Source organism: Danio aesculapii, chromosome 1 (assembly GCF_903798145.1).
Source record: "Danio aesculapii chromosome 1, fDanAes4.1, whole genome shotgun sequence".
NCBI classification, from domain to species: Eukaryota; Metazoa; Chordata; class Actinopteri; order Cypriniformes; family Danionidae; genus Danio; species Danio aesculapii.
Window position 1 is genome coordinate 19,843,304 of NC_079435.1, and position 18,237 is coordinate 19,861,540.

At 34.2% G+C, this 18,237-nt stretch overlaps 1 protein-coding gene across 2 annotated transcripts in view; it reads left to right on the top strand.

The window, feature by feature from the left end:
- Positions 1–18,237, top strand: part of dok7b (docking protein 7b) — a 43,120-nt gene that overhangs the window by 10,000 nt on the left and 14,883 nt on the right. For both annotated transcript variants that reach the window (XM_056456917.1, XM_056456925.1), the window contains exons 4-5: positions 1,238–1,438; positions 11,613–11,732. In XM_056456917.1, coding sequence (XP_056312892.1) covers positions 1,238–1,438; positions 11,613–11,732 — 321 coding nt within the window. The remainder of the gene's footprint in view (positions 1–1,237; positions 1,439–11,612; positions 11,733–18,237) is intronic.

Below are 18,237 nucleotides of genomic sequence, written 5' to 3' on the forward strand. Positions count from 1 at the left end.
TTGGACTTTGGGGGAAACCAGAGCATCCGGAGGAAACGCAAACACGGGAGAACATGCAAACTTCACACAGAAATGCCACCGAGCCACCCCTTTAGCGATTTATTGGGCGATTAAAGATATTGTAACATTCCTAAAAAACAACGACAAAATGTATCTTGAAAATATGGAAACTGATTTGTGGAAGGGTCTGAAATTACTGAAACCCTGTATGTAAACTTTGCTGTATTTATTGTCAAATGTTTATCTGACCAAAAGTTAGACCAAACCATGCATATAAAGATTAATAACCACTAAACTTCCTTTTAGTTATGGAAATATTTCAGTCATCCTTTACAAAATAGTTAAATTTAGTTAGTGTTAGTTAATGAATTTCCTAGCATTACAATACTTGTAAAGCATATTACTCATAGTTCAGTGTTTACTAATGTACTTTTTAAATTTAACAAGAATTTCAACAAGAACTAAGAACTTTATTTTCATTAACTTTAGCAAAGATTAATAAATATTGTAATTTAACATTGTTCATTGTTTTTCATGTTATAAATGCATTAACTAATGGAACCTAACCAATGTTTTATTACAAATGTCATGTTTGAACCACACACAGCAAACAAAATAGTTCACAAAGAATATCGGTAACACTTTAAAATAATGGTCCATTAGTTAATGTTAGTTAATGTACTTACTAACATGAACAAACAATCAGTAATACATTTATTACAGTATTTATTCCTCTTTGTTAATGTTAGTTAATGCTATTAAAGTTAACGTTCATGTTAACTCACTTTGCATTAACTAATGTAACAAGCACAACTTTAGATTTAAATAATGCGTTAATTAATGTTGAACTATGATTAATAAACACTTTACAAGATTATTCATACTTAATGTTAGTAAATACATTAACTAATGGAGCATTATTCCAAGGTGTTACCAGAATTTCATGCATTAAAAAACAATACTCCAAGAAGATTTCTCACTAGTTTAACATTATGTAAAGAGAAAACATGGTGGGGAGAATATCATATTGCGACTCATGAAAACTACATTTTTTTTTATTTGAAGGTACAATAACAGTTTTCAGGATTTTATAATGCACTGTTCTTTGCTATTACAAGATGGCATAAGGACTTTGCAAACTGTCTCCAGAACAGCTGTTTTGCTTTCATTGCAGTGTGCTAATTATAAAGGCATGCTCTCTTCTAATAAGCTCTTCTTAAAATTGTCCCTCTTTTAGTCCACAGGTTTAACGTCAACATCCAGCCTGGCACCAAACTAGAAAGTGGCCCGGCCTCCCTGCATTTGTGCAACAACCTGCTTGTCGTTGCCAGAGACCTCCCTCCAACCGTCATCGGCCAATGGAAGCTGTCGGACTTAAGACGTTACGGTGCCTTTCCTAATGGATTTGTGTTTGAGGGCGGGACAAGATGTGGCTACTGTAAGTGTTATTGTTCTTTTGTTCGTTCAGTGGAATTCCTGATTAAATTGCTCATTTGCGACTTGATCTTTTTGAACTGCAAATTGATTTTTGGACTCTCATAGTTTGTTTTGGCAGATTACTTCACTTTATTCAATAAGTCCTTTGATAATTGAGTGAAATGTTTGGCTCGTTCTTGCACAAAGTCGTTTCCTTCTGTCTCTTTTTCACTTGGTCTTAGTGATATTTTCTCCGCTGGAAGTAGTGCTGAGGAGCTTGCCAATAGTAAATGTGAAAATCAGATAACCTCACACTCGGTCTCATCTTTCACTCTCGTTTTCTCGCCCCCCCCATACTTGCAGAATCGGTACATGCTACTTTTGTGCACCCACACACAGATTGTGGTAATGTGTGATATGCTCCAGTGTAAGACGTTGCGTTAGCACCAGTGAAACTCACCAGCTGCTGCTTGGGCAAATCCGTCTGCAGCTGTTCTCTAGCTTCAGCAGCTTTGGCGCTCAATCTTACATGAAACTTCCTTACAGCGACAGCCATGCCACATTGGAAAATGTGTGTTTTTTATTATCATAATCATGGTAATTAATTAGTTACTTCAGTGGTGTTTGAAGTGTTTGTTAGATGCTGTTTGAATGCGCTATGCAGGGAACTCTGGGTAGTTTTTTTGTGTTTAGACGATGGGGCGACTGCATGTGAAAGGTCTCCTGCCAAGTGAAAGAGGGGGCTGGGCTACTTACATTGGACACCAGACTACCAGCGTACCACTCATTGCTGCAGTAGAACGTTCAGATCTGCACAGAAATTGCATCTGAAGAAGTATCTATAAAGCTCTTTTTTATTTAACAAAATTGGTGCTCGTATAACTTGGTAAATGCACAGATTTACAGTTGAAGTCGGAATTATTAGCCCCCCTTTGAATTTTTTTTTCTTTTTAAAATATTTCCCAAATGAAGTTTAACAGAGCAAGGAAATTTTCACAGTATGTCTGATAATATTTTTTCTTCTGGAGAAAGTCTTATTTGTTTTATTTCAGCTAGAATAAAAGCAGTTTTAATTTTTTAAGAACAAAATGGTCAAAGTTAAGGTCAAAATTATTAGTCCCTTTAAGCTATATATTTTTCCCAATACAATAACTTGCCTAATTACCCTAACCTGCCTAATTAACCTAGTTAAGCCTTTAAATGTCACTTTAAGCTGTATAGAAGTGTCTTGAAAAAGGGCTAATAGGGGGCTAATAACTCTGACTTCAACTGTATATGCATTTTTGTGTCTTATTAAAAATTTTGCATATAATCTAAAATATTTAATGTTTATTGAACTCTGTTTGTCAATAATGCTTAGTATAAATGAGTACAGCCCCTTTTGAAAAACAATATTTAATCCATATAGCCAATATATTCTGGTGCATTTAAACAAAACTGTTTTATTAAACAGCTATATCCATTGAAATAAGTGTGTGGTCACCTAACATATTTACAAATAAAAAGATAATACAACTAAATTCAAATAATGAAATTAATTGATTGATTGATTTAATTGTGTAAAAATTCTTAAAGTTATCTTTCTAATGTTTCTCTTGATTTTTCCTGTTTAGTAAATTTGTTTTTAATATTTTAACCCAAAATATTAGTTTTGGCTGTACACATTTTTAGCCTGTGATCTTATGTTTGTTTTAGATCAGCTCCAGTTTTGGCTTTGGTACGGACTAATCTAATGTGTATATGCACAAATATATTATTGTAAAGCATCCTATAAAATATTAATTAATTATATACTAATTTAGAAGAGAGATCTGTGAGTCATGTACACGTTTATGGTACAATGCGTAATTAATATATGGATAAAAAAATCAATCATTATTAAAAAAATCATTAAGGAGAATGCAATAAAATTTACAACCGCACACTGAGACATAATTTTACAGACTTTTTTGTAGTTTGGTCTAATTAGTTTTTTAGTTTATATTTGTAGCTACCAGCGAAAGTATTTCTTATTCAAATGTTTGACCACTTACAAATTTATTATGTATAAAGACACCCAAGGCTTGTTCAGTTAAGCTGCGGTCACACTGCACTTTTCTCCCAATAGACTTTCATTCATATGCACGCAAATGCATCAGACCGGAAATGCAAGCTCTTGCAACAAGTTTCGCAGTTCGCTGCGTTGCAAAGTTCAAGCTTGGTGAACTCTGACCTACGAAATCGCATCACTTGACTGCGTGAGACCAATCGAAGATCAAAACATGAACTCTCTGTACAGAAATGTAAAATATGGACCAATCGCTCGCTTTTTTAAATGTCTAATCATTTTGTTCAATCAACACAATTTTGCATGCTCAAACTCTAGTGTGACCACGGCATTAGAATAAGCATTAGAATGAGTCGGAATCTGCTTTACAACAATGGTCCGTCTACATTTTTCCTATTTTAAACAGAATAAAGGAGGCAAAGAAATTGGCAGTTTTTTCTTTTTCTCACAAAAAAAGATTTTGGTTTTTAGGTTTAGGGTAGGAAAACGAATAAACAACTTTAAAATTCATTATACACATGTGGGCATTGCTGAAACCCCCATTTTCCTCTGATTGGTCAACCAAATTTGAGCTTGTGACGTCGCCCTCAAAATAATAATCGTCCTCTGTGGATCAGCACCCAGGCTGTACTTATCATTATTTAATTATTTATATAAACTAAGTTTACATATTCTACACCACACACAGTTAGCAGGCTTACATTCATGGCGTATGCATAAATTAAATAAAAACATAAATTAGCAATATTATTAGACATTTGTCATTAAAATAAGGTCATAGTTTGCTGCCAAATGTCTTGCTGCTATGCACCTGATTCTAAGCAAAGATAGCCATTTCCAAGCAGCACTTGGTTTGCGTGATTGTTTCAGAGCAAGGCCTAAATAATAATAATAATAATAATTAATATTGTTTACTAAGTGTTTTTTTATTGTTTAGTTTTTTTTAAATAGTCATTAGCAGGACCAGAATAATAACACATTGGGCCCTGGGGCTATAACAAAGGGCACCGTCTTGTTTTTATTTTATTTCCTCCTGTTTATTATTTATTTGATAATGAATACTATTTTACGCCATATCAACGCCAAAGTAGGCCTATCATATTATTAATTTTGTTATTATTTTGTTGTTGTTGTTGCTGTTATTATTATTGTAGGCTACATTATTTACTTATTATTTCATTTTCTATTATTTGATTGATATGGTTAGGCTATATAGGCTATATATATTATATAGCTCATGGCATAAGCTACACAGAATATTTTAAATAAGTGAGTTTAAATAATAGGAAAACAAATTATCAAAACACGGACCATCAACTAATAACACATTATACATTTTGACAAAAAAGGCTCTGTAATGTAGCTAAAATATCAAAATATAGCATTTAGTTCATGAGGGATTTATTACAAGCGTATCTTTGTGTGCTTGCCACTAGCACACCCTCTATTAGACTTTTCAATGCAGTTACTTGACAATCTGCAACTTTGAAACCAAGCAGAGTGTTCATGCTGTTTTGTTTTGTCCTAAAATCCATAACTACTTTAGTATGGATATCGAAATACTGTAGAAAGCAATTTTCTTTTTTTTTAGGTTGTTTTTTGTTTAGATTGTTTAGATTGAAATATTCAGACTGATAAAACTATATCAGGGAAAGCCTGTGGTGGTGATCATATTTTATTTGTTTTTGTTGTTAAAAAGTCTGATTTGTTTTATACAACAGTAAAACATGACTGTCCACTTTCAGAAGTTGTAGCAATGCTTTATTTTTCCCCGAAATAATATTAAACAGGTTGTAGGTCATAACATTTTAAAATGTCATATTGCATATTAAAAATAACATTATTTAGCATGCTATCACATATAGTATTTTCCTTCAATATAGCACAGGCCTTTTGAAAATGTATCACATATGAATGCGTAGCATAAAATAATTATCTTGTCTGAAGCACATATACTTTTTCCAGTGCTTTAGTGTCATTATAGTTGGACAACCACAAGCTCTGATGGGTCTCTGCCACCCAGAGGTCGTGTCCCTCCCACTGCTATTAGTGTAATTCAGCGGTTGGCTGCTCTAGGCCAGAGTGAATTAAATTGAAAATATGGCCTTGTTGCTGTTTCTAGTGCGATTCAATGTCACAGGCCACACGCACTGACAAAACACATACTGGCAGTGCAATTAGTGAGCGTGTCAGCTGTCTCATTTGATTTCAGAGACTGAACGGGTGTGAGTTTGTTCACTTGCTTAGTTTGTCAACAGACTTGAACAGATTGTAGATCGCCGTTTTCCCTGCTGTCAGGTAGGGCACTTGTGGAACAGTTTGGCTGGCATCAACAATGGAAAACATGTCATGAGATTTAAAACAAGCTGAAACTGACAGCACTGTTGTGATTACATTGAGCTTTAACTGATTAAAAATTTTGTACTTTGCAAATTGTAAAGTGTATCAGTGAATGCCAGTATGCTAATAAAAATTGTTGAATACATAGACTGCCCTACCACTTTATTAAGTACACCATTATTAGGCATTAACTACGAAGTAAAAATAAATCATGTATTAAAGGGCACCTATTTCACACCTTTTTCAAGACTTCAAGTCTTTTGTGTCTCCAGAATATGTCTCTAAAGGTTCAGCTCAAAACACCCATCAGATTTTTATTATACCTTTTAGAATATTGTAATTTTCTGCTTTGAACACAATTTAGCTGTTTTTGTTGCCTGTGCCTTTAATGCTAGCTCCCCCTGCCTCAATCTCTGCCACGCTGCGTCAGATAAACAGCACAGTGACAGACATAATTGAAGCAGATCTCACCTTGTTGTGGAGTTAATTCAAGCCTTTCTGCAACGATGAATCACACACAAAATGTCATTACAAAGTTTTAGCTTTGCACTGTTTTTGAAAGGCAAATGTGACAGGATACACGTTAATGTCCACTGCTGTATGGATATCCGTTATGTTAAACCTGATGTAACGTCCACAAACTGGGATGGAAGCATCTTCTTTTATAATTGTACTGACACGCGGTTGTGGTGATAAAGATAGTAAAATCTCTGTAATTCATTATAAACAAGCTCTGTTTTAAAAATTCGTTCTTGATCACATTTAATGATGATTGATGATCACAGAGAGCTGAACAGATCTTTCAATCCCGGTTGCTTTGCACACGTCCTGTCTCGTGGATCTGATTATATGCATTATTACAGAGACATGTTAATACGCGGCTGTCAATCAATTTACGTTGGTGGGCTTTAAAATGGGAGGGATTTGGGTCCTATTTTAATGTCAGGAAATTTAAAAGAGACTTATTGTCTTTATATCACCCTAATATGACTGTGGACACACTATACCTACACAATAGTTTTGTTCAAACAACTTCAAAAGATGATTTTATATCATAGGTGCCCTTTAAATCTTCCAGCTTTTGGTGCTTTTAGGCACTTTAACAGCAAGAGGACACACAGCAGGGTTTGTTCTTCTTGGCAAGAAGATGACAAGGTTCCGTTGAGCTCGGGTCAACCCTGGTTTATTATATGTATTATTATGATGTAATGTCTGTGTATTTTAAAAGGCTTCCTTTCTTCATTCCCCTGGCTTGTTGCATGCGCTGGTGACATTTCTCTGTAAACCAATAGTAGTCTAGCACCGCCTTTTGATATCGTTCTGTAGGTATCCTTTGGAAAGTGTACCTAAAAAATGGTACAGCACAGTTCGCTTTTGACAGTGGAAATAGACATTAAAGTTAAAGTACCGTACTGTACCGCTCAGTGGAAACAGGCCAAAAAAAAGTTACATGTAAAAACTTATTATTATCTGTATTTTGAAGTGCCGACACATTATCGCAACAAAGGCCCATTCTGAAAATGTAGCGCTATATTCATTTCTGGAGATTATGTGAATTATGTAGCTGCATATCGTGTTTAAAATTAACGCTGATGCCGTTCCTTTTCACGCTTAGCAGCTGACCGCTTACCTCCATATGGATGGCTTTCCTACTGTTACCAGTTTGTCTAGTTAGCTCGCCATGTATGTCGCCGGACTTGGACGAGGAGTTGACTGGGATGATGGGTTCAAGTCCAGCGAAAAACGATTCCAGAAAACAGGTAACACAAAAACAGAAGCCAAAAAATAAAATAAACAGTAAATAACAGGGTGAGGATGTGGTAAAATCTGAAATCATGGTAAAAATCAGGCAAGGGCTTTTCTTTTTCTGGATTGCTTTTGAAAACTGTCCATTGGATTTAGGGAAGTGGGTGAGGGTGGGTCAGTCGATCTGTCACTCAGTCAGTCGACAGCAGCCTCTGGAGGAATTACGTGAGAACAGCAGGTGCAAATGGCACTCGCGAGACAAATTTGAGATCTAAAAAAGCGTACACAGTGGCTGTTGCTGTCCGGAAATGTATATAGGGGTACATTTTCAGAACGAGCCTGGGTTGCATTATAAATATTGTTAATGTTTATTATCACAATTTATTGAATTATTAAATATTGGGACCCCATTTTGCTCTCAAAACTTCAAGGCTAAGCTTTAACCATGTCCTGGAAATATTCCTCAGAGTTTTTGGTCTATGCTGACATGATAGAATCCCACAGATTTGTGGCCTGTACACCCATGATGTGAATTTACCATTACAGTACATCCCAAAGTTCACTGAGGAGGCAGAACTGCTGCCACTGGATATTGTCTCTTTTTCAAACCGTTCACTGTAAACGATAAGTATGTGCGCGAAACACTCTTTCTGAAATTCTGATGCTTGGTAACCTCATGTTGATTATGTATTAAGTTGCTGTAATTTGACTGACTGATTAGATATTTGCGTTAACAAGCAGCTACTGTACCAAGTGTATGCAATAAAGAGGTAAGTGTGTTTACTTTATGTGGAAATGCTTTATGCTAATATTTAACAGCTGTAATTTTAACAGGTTTTGTCTCATCTGGCATATCATTCAAAGTTCTAGAAAGAATATGGAGGAAAAACTGCTGATACTACTGAGAGTGACAAATGCAAACTATTACATTATGGTATATAGTAAGTCATCTGGGTGTTTTTAACATAAATGCTGCACTTTAAAGTTCACACAAAGGATGCTTCTAATATGATAAAAGTATAGTTCTAAATATAAAACCATAGCAGAGTTCACACACAACTATAATAACAATCGCACAGAGGAACAATATAACTGAAATCACTTTTAGAATGTATTGTTTCACAGCATATGAATGATAAAAACATTGACAGCCAAGAGCTGGAGCATTTAAAGCAGCACATTGCGTGCTAATAATAAACCGAATGTTATTGTCTGTTGTGTGTATTATTGTGGATGATATTATACATGGTTATTGTTTTTCTTGAATGGGCCTTTCCTTAACAGATCAGTTTCATTCTTTTAAAATGTGGGCAAGGTAAATAACCACAGACTCACTCACATGTCTTGAGTATTAATAGCCAACAGTGTGTTTATGAATTATGAAACCAAGAGCTAAGGGTGTTATGGTTATTTTTGTAAAGGACTGTCACTCCTATACTGCTCACCGTCTCCACAGTGACGCTGTGGGATTTGACAGGACTATATTTACCTACATGAAAGACCTCCTAATTCTCTTTCCTCATTACATCCTACAAAGAAAAACAGTCATAATCTGACTGTCTGTGGATGAATCATTAATGTATCTTGCGGTAAATAATGCCTTTGTTTACCCCAGTTTTCATGTTGTACTTGCAGCACTCTTTTCAGCAACATTTTGTCGTGCGTCTGCCAGCACTTATTATAGTTTGAAAGGTGTTGCAGACTTTTGTGGATGCTATTGACATTTCTATGGAGGAGGTGTGGGCACTAAAAGCAGACTTTTTTGGCACACAATCCTCTTCTTATTTTTATAAATTACACAATATGCTTAATTAAAAGAGCAAAATAAACATTAAGTTTTTATAGAATTTTTTGGGGTTTGTTTTAAAGAACAACCACAAAGACCTTGGCATGTTAAAAACTGCACAGCAAAAAATATTTTTTTTAAAAGAAAATTATCAGCCTTTAAAGGATTCATTTACAAAAAAAAATGTTATTACTCACACAATTAATGTTGTTCCAATTCCCAGTGATCTTTATTTACAAGGTGACCGCAGGGTCTTTAAATGTCTTAAATTTCAAAAACTAAATTTTAGGCCTTAAAAAGCCTGAAATTTATTTTAAAATTTGTGGTTTGTGTTTTAAATCATTTTAAACAGGTCTTAATTTTCCTCTGTCCAAGTAAAGTGACCCAATCGGGAATCGACATCCAATCACCAGCAATCCATTTGAATAAAATCAGAAAAAGAAAACTAAAAACGATTACATGGTTCCTCATGATAATAACAGTGCAATATATCCCTTTACATTATCTTCCATTCATACAAAAAACTATTTACAGAAATACAAAGGGGGAGAAGACATAATATTTACAAATAGGCATGAAACTTAAGGTTTTAAAACAGAAAACGCATTAGGTTGAATAGAAGTTATGCTCAATCAATTTGGACCAAAAGCCAACAAAAAATAATTTTGCCTCCACAATACTGCCACCACTAATTGCCTCCACAATAAATAATCTTTTAACAATGTTAAACTTGTCTTAAAAAAATAAAATAAATAAATAATAAAAAAAAAAAAAATATATATATATATATATATATATATATATATATATATATATATATATATATATATATATATATATATATATATATATATACATATATAATGGTGGAAATAAAAAAGTGTACACAACTACAGTTATCTTCAGAACACAAACTAAAATATTTTAGAGGAAATCTGAAAGCGCCTCCCTGCTACAGACAACTTTTCAAGCTTATTTTTAGGAATATGGTCCATGACAAAGATTTAATCTCTCGGTTTATTATATTATAATCCACGCTATATATTATAAACAAATAAACCTATCTGTATAGTGCCTTTTGGATAGTTTTTTACGTGGGAAATGCATTTTTTTTGCTTTACGGTGGTTGTAAAAGTTTTAAAACTGTATGTGTAAATGTGCCTACATAGTATTATCATAAGACATATTTAAATAAGTTTATCACTCGCCCGCACACAGCCTGAAGAAGAGCTTTCCAAAGAATGTGTCGTTCTTGTTTAAAACCTGTTGTAGTGATTTCTTGTTGATCTTAAATTGTGAACTTTAAGGTGCTCTCCACCTTTCTTCTCTCCCCTTCTTGTTGTGACTGTCACACACATTTTTGTATGATAAAGCTGTAAGCTGAGCGCCTTAGGGGCTGAGTGCCATTTACTTAGACACTGACATTTTCTCCTGTTTTTGGCTTAGTAAATGAGTAAGGGTAGTATTTGTAATTTATTTTCTGCTTTTTTTTATTCATTAGGTAAGTTACGTTCAGGGTGGAGTTAGTTAATGTTTTGTTTATTATTTTGGCCTTGCTCAGCCCTGAAGCAATTCATTCTTTATTTTCTTGTAAATACAAACTTTTTCCGCCTTCTCACAATAAAAGAACCTTTAAGGTCATTTAAATCATAACCTGCTAACTGTTTATCTATTTATTTTCTTTGACTTTTATGTTCAACTTCAGCCCTAGACATTTGGGATCGTAACATGTGCACAAAAGTGTTCTTGGAGCTTTGTATGATACAGTTGAACCATTGAAGTCACATGGAAGTTTTTGACAGTGTTTCTGGACTTTGAGAGTCTTCACCATTGCTGTATAGGGAGGATGAGAGAGCTCTCGGATTTTATCTAAAATATTCTAATCTCAGTTCTATATAAGAATGAAGATCTCATGGCATTAGAACGGCATGAGAGTGAGTAATTAATAACAGAAATTTCTTTATTTTTTGGATGAACTAATCCTGCACTTTGTGTTATTTGTACTTTGAGTTTCTCTTGGATCCGTTGTCTTGATGTAGTAATTCATTCATTCTGAATCAGTGAAATGTGAATGTTCCTGTCTGCTCAGAGGAATGACTTGACAATCCCTCATTTGTAATCCTGTGACCGCTATTGTGGTCGTTACTGAAATTAATCTTCTATTCAGTGCTATGGGCTATTAATATCAATCTAAAATCCAAATGGTGCATTAGGCTGTTTGAATAAAACAAGCCTTGAGTTGTTAAGAAGCTATTTCCCTCCTTTCTGTCTCTGCAGGGGCCGGTGTTTTCTTTTTTGCGTGTGCAGATGGAGAACAGATCAGTTTTTTGGTGGATTGCATCGTTCGTGGCATTTCACCAAGCAGAGGGCCGTTTGGACTGCGGCCAGTCCTGCCAGGTGAGTTCATATTTGTGGAGGTGTGTGATGTAAGAGCTCAGTTCAGAGATGTCGGAGTTGCTAATGCTAGCCTCATTAGCTTGATGTGTGTGAGCTGTCAGCTGTTTGTGCATGTCTGCGTCTGAGCGCCTTATATGATTGATACATGCCGTCAAGTTTCCCCTCTCTCTTTATTTGTCCCAGAATCCTCATGTTCTGTTCCGAATTAATTTGCAGGTTTTATGTTTGGAGCGCCTAGAGACTCCAATTATGTGTATACGTACGTAATTGGAGTCTTTGGGACTGCAAATATTTCATTTCTGAGCAGAACATGAGAGTTCAGGGAAAAATAAACAGTGAGAGAGAGAGAAAGTTGGCACCACATCTCAATCATAGATGATAACAATAATATTAATAGTGTTTTTTATTAGCCTTTTATTTTTCATTTAAAGGGCACCAATTTTAGTCTTTTGTGTCTCCAGAATGTGTCTGTAAAGTTTCAGTAAAAAACACCCATCTGATTATCTATTATTCCTTTCAGAAATGTGAAATTTTCAGCTCTGAGCATCTTGTAGCTGTTTTTGTTGCCTGTGCCTATAATGCTAGTTCACCCCGCCCACTGTTCCCACGTGCCTGTCAGAGTGTGCCTCAATCTCCACCTCTGCTGCGCCAGATAAACAGCACAGTGACAGACATGAAGGAAGCAGATCACACGTAACGTTTGTGAGAAATACTACAATAAGAACTTTCCCAAAGATTATTTGATGTTTTTGTTGTGGAGATAATTCAAGTTATTCAATAAGTCACACACAATGTCATTACAAAGTATACGCAAACACAGACACACACACCCACACTGCATGTGTTTAACTTTGCACTGTTTTTTGCATGGCAAATGTGACCGGATACACGTTAATATCCACTTCTGTATGGATATCCGTTATGTTAATGTACAAAATAAACCTGATTTAACGTCCACAAACCGGGCTTCTTTTATAATTGTACTGACGCGGGGCTGTGGTGATAAAGTAAAGATGGTAAAATCGCTGTAATTCATTACAAGCATGCACTGATTTCAAAACATTTTAAACTTGTAAAACTTATTCTTGATCACATTTGATGATGATTGATGATCACAGAGCGCTGAACAGATCTTTTTATCCCAGTTGCTTTGCGCACATCCTGTCTTGATGATATGATTATACGTATTACTATGGAGACATGTTAATACGCGGCTGTCAATCAATTCAGTGGGCTGGGAAACTGCACTCCTATGTGACATTGTGGTGAAACTCAAAATTGGAGGGATTTGGATCCTATTTTAATGTTAGGAAATTTAAAAAAAGAGACTTATTTTCTTTATATCACCCTAATATGACTGTGGATACACTATACCTACACACAGTCCTGTCCAAACAGATGATTTTCATCATAGATGCCCTTTAAATTTGTTTATTGGGTTTCTTTTCTCTTATTTAAACCAGCTTTTTTGCATTACTCTGATTTATGACAGTAGAAATACACTTCACAAAAAATGTTAAATTAAAATAAACAAGATAAATAAATCATTAGCTGAACTGTAACATTTTAGAATTCTATCTTTAAAAATGCATTGCATTATTTAATGTTTATCTTAGAAATCAGAATACAGTTTTACACAGTTTTTACATATCACTACAGAAATGAAGCTAGGCATTAAAAGCATGTTATTAAGTATCTCATAAGATAATTACCTTGAGAGATAAATGCCTTCTCAATTTAACAATTGAATGCTTAGCTGCGTTTTAAAGGGTGATTAAAAAATTGACATATTTTGATCTTATTCGGTTAAATGCCACAAAACATGCAGAAACTTAGCAAAAAAAACAGACTTCTAAATACGTCTGATGTCTTAATTCTCTTTTCTGCTAGAAGTGTCTGCCATACCAAATCAAGACATGCTGTCATGAATAATTAAGCAAAGCATCTTCTCATTGGATATAGACACACACTTTGATTGTTTTTGCATGTTCACCAATTTTGAATATTTTTAATAATAAGAGTTAAATTATTATATTTATATAGGGTAAAGTTTAATCAAAATATTGCCAAAATTTTTGTATAAATATTGCCAATATTTTGTTGCATTATAACTGTGCATCCAAATGTAGGCATTTATTATGGTGGTCATTTACCAAATCATATGCTGTGACAATGTCACCAATAAATATTTAACACAACGGGATTATCAACACCGTAAAAATATAGTCATGTCAGTGACAACAAATGTTTTTGTTATTTATTTTAATTATTGTTATAATTATTACTATAATTATTTTAATTATAAGTATATATTATTACATATTTTCCCTTTGTGTATCTTCTTTACAAAGTTTAAATTAATATGTTTGTCAGTTTGAATGATGTAACTTGAAATGGCTAGAAAAGTTCAATTAATTAACAATTTTTTGGCAGAAATATTTTTTACAGTGTACTACAAGTTAAATTAAAAGATGCTAACATTTTAAAATCTGTAAAATTTGTGTTTCAGTTATCACAGCGGTACTGATTAAGAATTTTTACATGCAAAAAAATGAAATTCATTATTTAAAGTTCTAAACACAATACATTTATTATCATTATAAGTATTATTATATTATTTGAAGAGGTGGCACAGTTGCTCAGAGGTTAGCACTGTCACCTCACAGCAAGAAGGTTGCGGGTTCGAGTCCTGGTTGGGCCAATTGGCATTTCTGTGTGGAGTTTGCATCTGTGTTCCCGTGGGATTCCTTCGGGTGCTGCGGTCGCCCCAACAGTATGGGTGTATGGGTGTTTCCCAGCACTGGGTTGCAGCTGGAAGGTACAGTGGCCGAGAGAGCTTAACGTGCTGCAATTTAAGAAAACAGGTGCAATTACAAAAAACACCGACAAATTGTGAAAAGATCTTCTTCCGTTTGACAGCACACGTACTGTAAATCTTCAATGCAAACACAGTTAAATAATAAATAAACTGTAAAATAAAACAAACATGCTGCATTTTCACACATTGCAAACAATTTATGAAACATGCTGCATTTTGTCACAACACAAACAATTTATGAAAACGTGCTGCATTTCCCAACAGCGCAAACAATTTACGAAAACGCTGCATTTTCACACAACGCAAACAATTTATGAAAATGTGCTGCATTTTCTCACAGCGCAAACAATTTATGAAAATGCTGCATTTTCTCACAGCGCAAACAATTTACGAAAATGTGCTGCATTTTCTCACAGCGCAAACAATTTATGAAAACGCTGCATTTTCTCACAGCGCAAACAATTCACGAAAACACTGCATTTTCACAAAACGCAAACAATTTACGAAAATGTGCTGCATTTTCACACAACGCAAACAATTTACGAAAACGTGCTGCATTTTCTCACAGCGCAAACAATTCACAAAAACGCTGCATTTTCACAAAATGCAAACAATTTACGAAAACGTGCTGCATTTTCTCACAGCGCAAACAATTTACAAAAACGCTGCATTTTCTCACAACGCAAACAATTTACGGAAATGCTCTGCATTTTCTCACAACACAATTTATGAAATTGCACTGAATTTTCTCACAATGCAAACAATTTACAAAAACGTGCTGTATTTTCTCACAATGGCAACAATTTACGATATGCGTTGACGGACGCCACTGTGCCGTGACTATTGCTCAGTAAAGTTGTCGGTGAGTAATAGCTAGGTATCTTTAAAAGGTGAGTTTTTTTGTTTATTTATTTTAAAACCCTGTTTCCAGTGCCTTTAGTATATATTAGCCTAAATATCCATAACCTAAATAGCCGGGTCTGTTACGTTTTAGGGTCTCCTTGAAACATTTCCGTTGTGTTGTGAGAAAATGCAGCACATTTTCGTAAAATGTTTGTGTTGTGAGAAATTGCAGCACGTTTTATGAATTGTTTGCAATGTGTGAAAATGCAGCGTGTATTTTAAAAATGTGAATGTGTTGTGAGGATTTGCAGCATGCGTGCTGTCAAACTGATAAAGATCTTTTTCTCAATTTGCTGGCCTTTTTTTTTTTTTTTGCAATTGCCTGTTTTTTTAAATTGCAGCATTTTAGGCTCTCTCGGCCACCTTAGGAAGGGTCCGCTGCATAAAATGTATGCTTTTATAGGCAATTTATTTTCAGTGGATTTACTTTTTATTCAAACTAGTGCAAAATGTAATAATAGTGCAATGCTTTGTGTCACCATTATGAGTGGTTAAAATTGAGTTCTTTTTTATTACTAGCAGATTTCTACATCTAGCAGTAGCTGGATAGTCATATTCATTAGGTTTAATGAACTCTAATGAGTCTTACATTGTAATGGCGATCACTTTTTAGATTCATGCATTCAGTGGCTCCATCTTGACAGAGCATAATAATATCCATGTGGTACTTATCATTTTAATGGAACCTAACACGACTTCCCGAATACTAAATTATTGTCCTAAAAATCAATACAGGATTCACATTTAGTTTATTGATCGATCCAAGATAGATTTAGCATGTAAGCATAATAGTATATTAAACCGTAATGAGTATGAGATATCATTTTATAGACCAAACTGCCACAATGACACACAGAGAATCATTTTATTGAGCTGCTGAGCCGGTGATATTGAGATAAAACGATCAGGTCTAGCTGAAAGGTTGCACAGTGGCAAAAGCAGTGAGAATAGAAACCTGCAGAGAGCTGACACACAGTCAGTAACATAAAAGCAGGATGTGTGGCCTGAAGGTTTTTTTGTGAATCATAGTCAGAGCTTGTAGGATAGTTCAAACCCCAAGATTGATCAATGAAACAGCAATATTATGCAGAGGCTGCTCCGAGGCCATTGTTTCTAATAAATGTAGTGTTGCGCAGGGAAAAAAGGGTGTATGCTAAATTACCTATTTACATAGACCCATTAACAGAGGTGATTTATGCTCTGAGGGGTTATTTTTGATGTGTGCCATTTATTTTCCCTTCATTACATTGAGTTATGATTTTTAAAATTAATGTATGTATGTATGTATGTATGTATGTATGTATGTATGTATGTATGTATCTGTCTGTGTCTATCTATCTATCTATCTATCTATCTATCTATCTATCTATCTATCTATCTATCTATCTATCTATCTAATCTATCTATCTATCTATAAAAGCAGCTTTTAATTTTTTAAAAACCATTTTAGGGGCAAAATTATTAGTCCCCTTAAGCGATTTTTTTTTTCCCGATAGTCTACAGAACAAACCATCAGTATAAAATAACTTGACTAGTTCCCCTAACCTGCCTAGTTAACCTAATTAACCTAGTTAAACCTTTAAATGTCACTTTAAGCTGTGTAGAAGTGTCTTGAAAAATATCTGGTAAAATATTATTTACTGTCATCATGGCAAAGATAAAATAAATCAGATATTAGAAATGTTTATGTTTAGAAATGTGTTGAAAAAAATATTCTCTCCGTTAAACAGAAATTGGGGAAAAAATAAACAGGGGGGCTAATAATTCAGGATGGGGTGGGGGGGGGACTAATAATTCTGACTTCAACTGTGTATATATATATATATATATATATATATATATAAACATCTGATAGTGTCCTTTTCAGATTATTTGCCACAGAATAATTAGTTTTATGTTAGTATCTCACAATTTTCAGCTTGGGATTCTGAGAGGTCAAAATTGTATGTAGGGATTCAAAGAAATTAAAATTCTGATCCAAAACTGAAAATGCACTTGCCAGAAAACCAAAACCAAAAATGTAATAATTATTTTATTAAATAATAAAAAGACATTTGAAGACTTTTAAATTTACAGTTTTTCTCAGTGGCTTTGGTGCATTTCTCACAACACTATTTACATTTGCACAACAGTTAATGCATTTCTCAAAACAATTAGTCATTTGTGCACATCAGAGTAGCAGTTTCTCATTCCTTCTAACAAATCGCAAATGCTTTTGGACATGCATCAGTGCTTTCATAAAAACTCTGCTATTTTATAACATTATCATTTGCTTATGTCATGTCAGTCAAAATGAACTAAACTTGTGAATTCTGAATAGTCATTCCATATAAAACTAATAGTCCTCATTTCATTACTTGAGTCATTACATACAAAAATTTTATTAAAAAAAATTTTAATCTTTTTTTTTTCTGAAAATGTCTTCTAAATTGAACAATTTCATGAATGATTTACAGATCTATGTATGTTGTAGGTTCAGTTACAATATGTACTGCAATATTGTTTACAGTTGTGCACAGCTCTACCCAAAGGGAGTTTATGTTTGTTGTAAATAAGGGTAAAATAATTTATTCTTTTGCACAATGCTGTGAATAAATCAGAATTGTAAAGAGCATATGCAGTAAACAAAGTGAAACATACATATTGTGTCTTGTACTCAGATACCTCACTAAATGCAGTGATGTCTAACTTTACTGTAGTGTTCAAATGGCTGTGCAAATAATATATAGTGCTGTCTTGAGCATTTTCAGGAAGCGTCACCAAAATCGGACTTTTTTTGCATCT